This window comes from Mya arenaria, chromosome 16 (assembly GCF_026914265.1).
Source record: "Mya arenaria isolate MELC-2E11 chromosome 16, ASM2691426v1".
Lineage (NCBI taxonomy): Eukaryota > Metazoa > Mollusca > Bivalvia > Myida > Myidae > Mya > Mya arenaria.
The window spans coordinates 1,820,282-1,828,956 of NC_069137.1; the positions used below are offsets into that span (position 1 = coordinate 1,820,282).

Consider the following 8,675-nt stretch of genomic DNA (forward strand, 5'->3'; position numbering starts at 1 on the left):
CAGTTTGCCTTTAATGACCATCGCAACCGTTTCGACGTTAATTAAGGTCTTATTGAGCAATAAACATCACATTAAACGCCACATGTGAGGACAATTGTTATCGGTTAGATAGAACCAAGTACCATAGTTAGCATTATATCAGATCAACAGACTTGGCCAAATAACTATTTATTGGTCTGTGTTTCTGGAGGAACCTCAAGAAAACAAATAGAAACTTGTTTTTGATTAACTTTCTCATGATTAACAAACCGGCAATACACTAAAATTGTTGCGGAAAATAAATTCATTTCCAATTACGGATTAGGAAATTGAGTTTGAATTTACAATGTCTGGTTCTGCGCTACTCGGAATGTCTTTTTGCGGGTATGCAGATAAATTATAAGACAGCTCAACATATTGAAACAATTGTGTTCACTATGAAACTAGTACGAGAGTCCCTTAAACATAATATTTACCTATCAGCATGGTGCGATTTAAGTCGATATTGATTTGTTGTAAACAAGCGCATTATTTCAAATTCATCTGCCGAAATATTTAGAATAAATCGGTGAACAGTTTTTGCTATGTCGTCTGAATATCTTGTCGACGTAGCCCAGTCGGGATTAATTTGTAATAAGGGTTCGTTAGTGATTGCCGAATAACAACTGAAACAATATATAATATCCTATATATTTTATTATAACAATTATGTAGACAGTGACTGGTCACTATACAATCAAAATGACAAGTGCCGATTAACAAATGCATAGTACAAATACGAATACTAAACATGAAGATATTAATGCAAATGATATTCAGACTTTTTAAATCTATAGGTAGACTAATTACATCAGATGTCAATTGTAACTAAGATATATTACAACACATATTGTATGATTATTATATACCAAAAATGTACTAACTTGAAACAATATATAATATCCTAGATATTTAATTATAACAATTATGTAGACAGTGACTGGTCACTATAAAATCAGAATGGCAAGTGTAAAGATCAACACACTCGACAACTGATGACCAATCACGCGTGATAGGTTAGTGTGAACAATGGTAGTGTAAAATAATGATCACAGGACACCTAGGACGGAGTTACAGTTGGATTAAGGTAAGGACAACTGAAAATGTCAACACTATTCTTACGTAGTTTTATCTTATAGCTTTATTATTTGCAATGTCATTTTTTCGAAGGCATTGTTCTAACATAGAGCAGTTTGTTATATATTTTTGTTTCAAATAAACACTTATATGACTTTAAAATGACTAGGGTAGCGACCTGTCATATTCAATATTTCATGATTTCTCTTTTATAATTTCACACATTCATTTACCCGAGTTTTGCGTTTTCAATTTCTCAAATTCACAAGGTCGCCTTCCCGAATTGACGGTTTGGACTTCTGAAATATCACGATTTCAACTTCTTAAATTCACGAATTGTCTAATTCACGTTTTCGGGGATATGTGATGTTAAAATCGGGAGTAAGTGAAGTAGAAATCGTGAAGTTAACAGTATGAATTCTTGAAGATGAAATAGTGAACTTGTGAATGGGAAATACTAAAATAATGAACTGAAAGTGTCAAAACTATTTTTACGTATACTTATCTTATAGCTTTGTTATTTGCAATATTTTGTCGATTGACATTGTTCTAAGCTAGAGAAGTTTGTTTCATATTTTTGTTTCAAATAAACACTTATATGACTTCAAAATGACTAGGGTGGCGACGTTTCATATTCAATACTTGTCTTTTTCACGTAGACAATTAGCAATTAGTTAAATCGTGAAATCGTGAGGTTAAAATCATGAATTCTTGAAGTGTCTTGTCTTTCGATTGTTATATTCAATACGATCTATTTTTCAGCATTTTTAGCATTTGCATATCATTCAACTTAGCAGCATCAAAATTACTGACATACCTTTTATACGTTTGAATATTTATGCGAAAAGCTGAAGCCAAAGCAGCAGACAATATAACAAGGCAAAACAATACAAATTCACAATCAACATAGCTTGAAGACTCGTGTTCCAGTGAACTATTTTTCCAAGGCGGTATTCCCATCATTTAACGGTAAATCTATTTTGGTGTGGTTAGTGTGTGGTGTTTTTAATTGTGTATATTGTGTAAGATTGTTTGGTGTTTGTATTGGTGCATGTGATGTTTCTATGTTTATTTTCATTTGGACCCTTTCCTTGTGCCCCTAAACAGGGTTTATGTTTACATTTTGAACTCCCGGAATATTCCCTGTAGTTTTCATTGTATTATTGTATGCTGAAGTCTAAAGGTATGAGTATTTCACTTTTAATCTTTACCATGCTACGTAATAATAATATCATAATTGTCCCAATTAGTTTGATTAAATTATTATTCAAATAATTTGCAAGGGATAGATCTCAGTTACAAATAATATTGGTTAGCATGACTTAATTCTCATGATTTTCAGGAAGAACAAACCATCTTATTAAGTAAATTAGTATTTTACGTGCATAATATGTCTGAAATGATGACATACTAGTCATAATCCAACCGAGTAATTGTTTCTTGTGAACCTTTCAGCGTTGGGCTGTTTCCTCTTTTGTATTATGTATCCTTACAACTGTTATTATGCATAACACTGTTCGAAATAACTCTACTTTTAACTTAACTAACCGCTGGTTAAGTTCCGTTCTGCCATAACATTTAATCATTATTGAACTAAAGCAGAGCTGTATCGACACTTTCACTCATTGTACGTTTCGCTTTCACTGTTTGTCCCAACAGCTGTTCCCCTCGTTTGAGCAAGCCACTGCACAATATTGTGTTGAAACTTCTCCTAAATCCACGACACATTATGTAATAAAAAACCGGATTTACTGCTGAGTTGGATAGTCCAAGTAAAATTACTAGAGGAAAACAGTACCTATAGACCGATGATATAATTTCCGTTTTAGACGCGTTGTCGATATTGGCATCGATCCAGAAATTTACAGCGTAGTAAGGTAACCAACAGATGCCAAATGTGACTAAAATACAGACGAGCATTTTAACTGTTCGACGTCTTTGTTGTAACAGGATTTGGTTCCTTTTATTTTGGCAGGAGCTTGCGTCTACCATTAGTGTACTGGAGTACCAAAGCGTATAGCCAATTACAGTATAACAAATAGTCATTGTAATAAATGGACAAACAAATAATATTATAAATATGAACACATTAAATATGATTTTGTCGTCTAAACTGTTCCACATTTCTTCACAAATAACACTTTTAAATATTTCAAGATCTATTTGATGTCGTACTCTATTAACTACCAACAAAGGTAACATAGCAGCACAAGAAATAATCCAAATTAAAAGTATCATCATCCGAACATTCCGTTTCGAAAATACTATCTTTGATACAAGCGGTCTATAAATGGCAACACATCTACTTCCAGTAATAGACAAAAGGGAGAGCACTGACACTGATACGGCAGACCCTTGTAGAAAGGGAAATAATTTGCACAACATTTCTCCATAAACCCACTTTTTGTAAATTGTTGATCCCAACGTAAGGGGAATGCACACTATGATAACTAAAATATCTCCGATTGTTAAATTAAGCAGAAAATAATTTGTCAATGTTCTGAGACTTTTGAAGCGAATGATGGAAATGATCACAATTATGTTTCCGAATAATCCGCTAAGAAAAATTATTCCGTATAGCACTATTAAAACGATGTTCAGAGGACGAAGGTCTAGATATAGATCACTGTCCAAATCCGACATATAGAGCGATGTATCGAACGTGTTATAATCGACGCCAGTATAATACTGTGACGCATTGGATGATGTCATCAATCCGTTCGGATAAACCGGAAATGACCCCTGACTAGTGTTCATCTTGATATTCGTCCTGAAAAATAGAAAACGAGTTTCATTAATTAAAGGTGCACACTATAGGTTGATGCGAAAATAACAATGTATTCTTAATGCATCGTCATGTTTAACCTCATTTGCCTGTTACGACCAAACCAAAAAAAAATTATATTTGTTGTACAAATCAAATCATTTGAACGATATTCTGGCGCTTTTTTAGCTGGGGAATTCGTGGCCATGTCTAAAAAAATATATTATTTTTCGTTATAAAGTCTCATATTTTTTTATCAAAACCATTTTATTTGTTAAATTTTGTCAAGTTTTAGACGTTTATATTGTAAAACTCGTAACGCCATTGTTTATTCTGATATAACTCTCTGATTTAATATCCGACGTCATATAACGAATTAAATGCACTGTAACATTTATCTGTTATTCTTTTACACAGCCTTATGTTGTAGAAAATCATTTTTTATTACAATAGTTATTCAGCTTAAGATGGTTTTTACTGCTTATTGTTCGTGACAAAAGATATTTAAAATATACTGATAACAGTTTCGTGTGTTGATGCGGAAAGATAGAGGTTGCAAATTTCAGAAGAAAAGCGCGCATGAATACAGAATAAACGCACTTATTAACAGGTGATCAATATATTAAAATAATTTAAAACACAACAAGAAGTTCGAACTTAATACATATCATATTATAATAATTTGACTTCAGGGAAAAAAATCATTCAGCTAATATAAAGCTTCATATAAACAGAAATATTGACATCCTTTATGATAAAAATAAAGTATTTGGCAACTCAAAAATAAACTCCAATGTTTGTTCGACCAAATCGTAAATTTAATGTATAGTTAATCACTTAAAAGCTTCCAAAGGCTCAGAAGGAAAATGGACTAATCGAAATAGCTTGTTTCAGGTTAATGGTACTCCATCACGCGGATTTATAACACTGGTTTGATTAGAATATAATTAAATATTCAAAAAGGTTGCCAAATCATCGACTAATTAAACATCAGGAACATATTTTGGTTGTTAAATACGACCGAGATTTAACAGCATGATGTACAGTTTATCCTATTAATATATCAAACAATACAATACCTACCAGTGTAGCTTAATTTAGCATAAACAACTTGTAAAGCGATAACAAACATGATGGTATTAAAAGTAAAACAGGAGAAAACGATGTGTGGCATAAATATTAAATACCTGAAAAATATGTAAAATAAATCGTATGTTCGTAAATATAACTATGCCATGTTTTTCTTTTTTGTGCAAAAAAAAATGATGTATATATTTAGAAATACCGATAATGGCAGGTCTGTCCAATTTTTGGTCCTGTTATAACTGAAGAATACATGTGTTTCATCATAGGTCTGTGTTTTTATATTTCGTTCAAATTATGCTATTTCTATTTCCCTGTTGCCAAATGTAAATCTCGATGCGAAATTAGCATAAATTCAGTATTTTTCAAAAAACTATAAAACAGCGGTTTTAAAGTGGGACAATTGTTTTCATAACGGGTATTTTATAACCATTATTTGATTTATCTTAAAGTCGCTTAAATTAGTAGGCAACTGTATGCATCATTTAAATTCAAAATTGTTATAAAAATGAAGAAATAATACTTATGATAAAAATAATAATAATAATAAAAATAATCATAAAAAATAACAATAATAATAATAATAATAATAATAATAATAATAATAATAATAATAATAAAAATTATAATAATAATAATGATAATAATAATAATAATAATGATAATAATAATAATAATAATAATAATAATAATAATAATAATAATAATAATAATTATTATAATAATAATAATGATAATAATAATAATATTAATAATAATAATAATAATAATAATAATAATAATAATAATAATAATAATAATTAAAATATGAAATAACAATAAAAATGATAAAAATAATATAACTATACGTAATATTATTAATAATAATAAACATAATATTAATAATCATAAAATAATAGACATAATAGACATAATAATAATAATAATAATAATTATAATAATAATAATGATAATAATAAAAAAAATAATAATAAAAATAATAATAATAATAATAATAATAATAATAATAATAGTAATAATAATAATAATAATTATGATAATAATATAATACAAATAATAATAATATAATATTTATAATAATAATAAATTATTTAATAAAAAAATAAAATAATAATAATAAAAATATTAAAAATAATAATAATAACAATGATAATAATAATAATAATAATAATAATAATAATAATAATAATAATAATAATAATAATAATAATAATAAACAAATAAGAATAAAAACAATAAGAATAATAATAATAATAATAATAATAATAATAATAATAATAATAATAATAATAATAATAATAATGATGATAATCATAATTATTTACTGGGTTGTTTTGAGTTTATACCAGAAGCTTTATTCTATTATTCAGTCTGTTGAAAATAGCTTTAGTAACAAAACTTAGCTACCTGGGAACTTAAGATCCCGTATGAAATTATAATTTGTAATCGATGTTATCTCAGCTGACCTTTTTATTGTTGCACATTCATTTAATGCAAACACGTAATAATCACAAATGTTCGCCACACTATGGTATCGTATTTCAGCCTCACAATTAGAAACTTTTGATATTTTAAGAAAAACCACGAACACGCGCAGCAAAACAAAACATACTGAGTATCCAGTGACTTCCATCATATCGTCTCTTGAAGCTAATTCTGGTTGGAAAATACCAGCCTGTTGGAGCCTATAGTATATAGCTAAATCCGATACTATAAACTTCTCAAACTGATTGGCTCACCGCTTTTAACACGTCTCCTAACAACGCCACCCAGCGAAACATTTGTATGGAGGTGATAGCATTGGAAAAGTCCAGTATCTTTACTTTGTCACAGTTAATGACTAAACAGCTGCATCGAGTGTCGCTCGCTGAGTATGTGGTAAACGTTAATATGCGTGCCATTCAACGAGGCAATAGTAAATTGTTCGGTTGCAAAGCTTGTCTTTGCTTGAAGTTTTCTATTATATTATAGATTTTCAAATAATTGTACATGATTTTAGGACAAGTGAAGCAACTTGTAATATGATAATTGGACAAGTGTTTGGTTATTGTTATGCTAACTAGTTAAAGCTCCGTTCCAAGACTTATATGAAAATACATGGAAAACCCAAATAGTCGCAAATTTCAAATTTAACCCTGTTTAGGGGCACAAGACAAGGTCTCAAACTATAGACACATTTAGGATGTGACACGAGTTGTCATTTAATACAATATTTTATTAAACGAGTTCATAAAATTTGCTTGTAAGCGAACCTCTGGCGTGTTTAATAAAAATCTTGTATAAAATGACAACGAGTGTCAGGCCTTTTTTTATCACATTCTTAAAACATTGTTTTAATTACCAATTTAGTTCCGATTTCTGAACCCATTGTACTCAGATTGGAATCCGAACTATTCGCCATATACATAGTTCCAAATAAAATTGCAAAAATAGCTAGCAGTTATCAAGTTTTAATTCTGATAAAGCGCTTAACAAGTCACAAATATAGAAAAAGTGTGGTAAAATATTTAACAACATGAATAATGAACAATTTTAATAAAAAAAAAAAAAAAAGTACACAATCAGGCGAAGCCTTACTCTGTACTGCATGGATGTTGATGTTGAAAATGTTCCACCAAGAATGTTACCAGACAACATCATGTTCTAGCCGTCATGGGATGTGTAAGGAGAATCCTGTTTTGCGAAATTCATATTTGTATTTTTGGTAACCGACAGCTGATTAAACTGGCAAGCTAATGGCATTGATTGCATATTGCCTGTGTTTGTCAAGATGGAGATGTTTGAAATGTTTTTGTGTTGTTTGTCACTAATTTGGCTGTATTTTTTGACTGACTTGATATTTATGTGAATAGTGATTTACATTATCTGGTAGGCGGGTTATCACAATTTTTTTTTAACAAGATGCCTTCTGGCACTATGTTTAGTTAGCCATTTGTCTCCAGGAAGTCCTACAGCTTCAGTATTGAGTTAAGTATGTTTGGCGTTTAAATCATTTTGTTTACAAACAATGCGGACGGATATCTAGGTCGCGTGTGATAAGTCTAGCCAATAAAAATGTCTACACCACAAACGCCCCAAAAACTTACCCTCATAAAAATCGCTTTAAAATTAAATAATTGGATTACCGCCTAGGAACAGTAAGCGAAACAAGAGTTCAAAGGAACTCGAGTCTGCTAGAGGTTTAAACTAGTTAACATGGCAAAAACTTCACACTTGTTCAATCATTTATAGACAGTGATTTACTAAATTAAAACATATAAGCTTCATTAGAGCACTTATCATTTTGAACGCAAGAAAAATGCAAGAAATACACATAAAAACTGGAAAAAATCCAAGTACTCAACGACTTGATACAAACATCACGAACAAATTAAGAAAGAGAAGATACGATATAGGGGTTAGGATACATTCGTTCAAAGACAACTATTAGACATAACTCGCCTGAGCAAGAAAATGTATTTCAAAAACGAGAAGACATGTATCACGTAAAATAGTAAAATTATACCTACATGGTAAATTTCCTTTAATATAGTTAAACGTTCCCTCTGTTAAAAAGGGGTTATGCTACTGTTATTAGAACTAGACAAAACTATGCTATCCGGCCAATATAATTCAAGGATATTCAATCAGCAACACGCAGATTCCTAAGGCAATGCGTACGTAAAAAGGATTATGTTAAGGATATTAAGGAAAGTCAAAGATCTACTAAGTTGACTGTCAATTATTTGAGCGG

The 8,675-nt window shown here is 30.0% G+C and overlaps 1 protein-coding gene across 1 annotated transcript; it reads right to left on the minus strand.

Moving 5' to 3' along the window:
* Positions 1-782: 782 nt before the first annotated feature.
* On the minus strand, positions 783-6,470 carry LOC128222326 (cholecystokinin receptor-like). Its single transcript, XM_052931306.1, has 3 exons — positions 6,409-6,470; positions 3,287-3,865; positions 783-3,094 (listed from the first exon to the last, which is right to left on the minus strand). Exons 2-3 carry the CDS (start codon positions 3,850-3,852, stop codon positions 2,689-2,691), a joined length of 972 nt encoding a protein of 323 aa, XP_052787266.1. The 5' UTR covers positions 3,853-3,865; positions 6,409-6,470; the 3' UTR covers positions 783-2,688.
* Between the last annotated feature and the right edge of the window lie 2,205 nt (positions 6,471-8,675).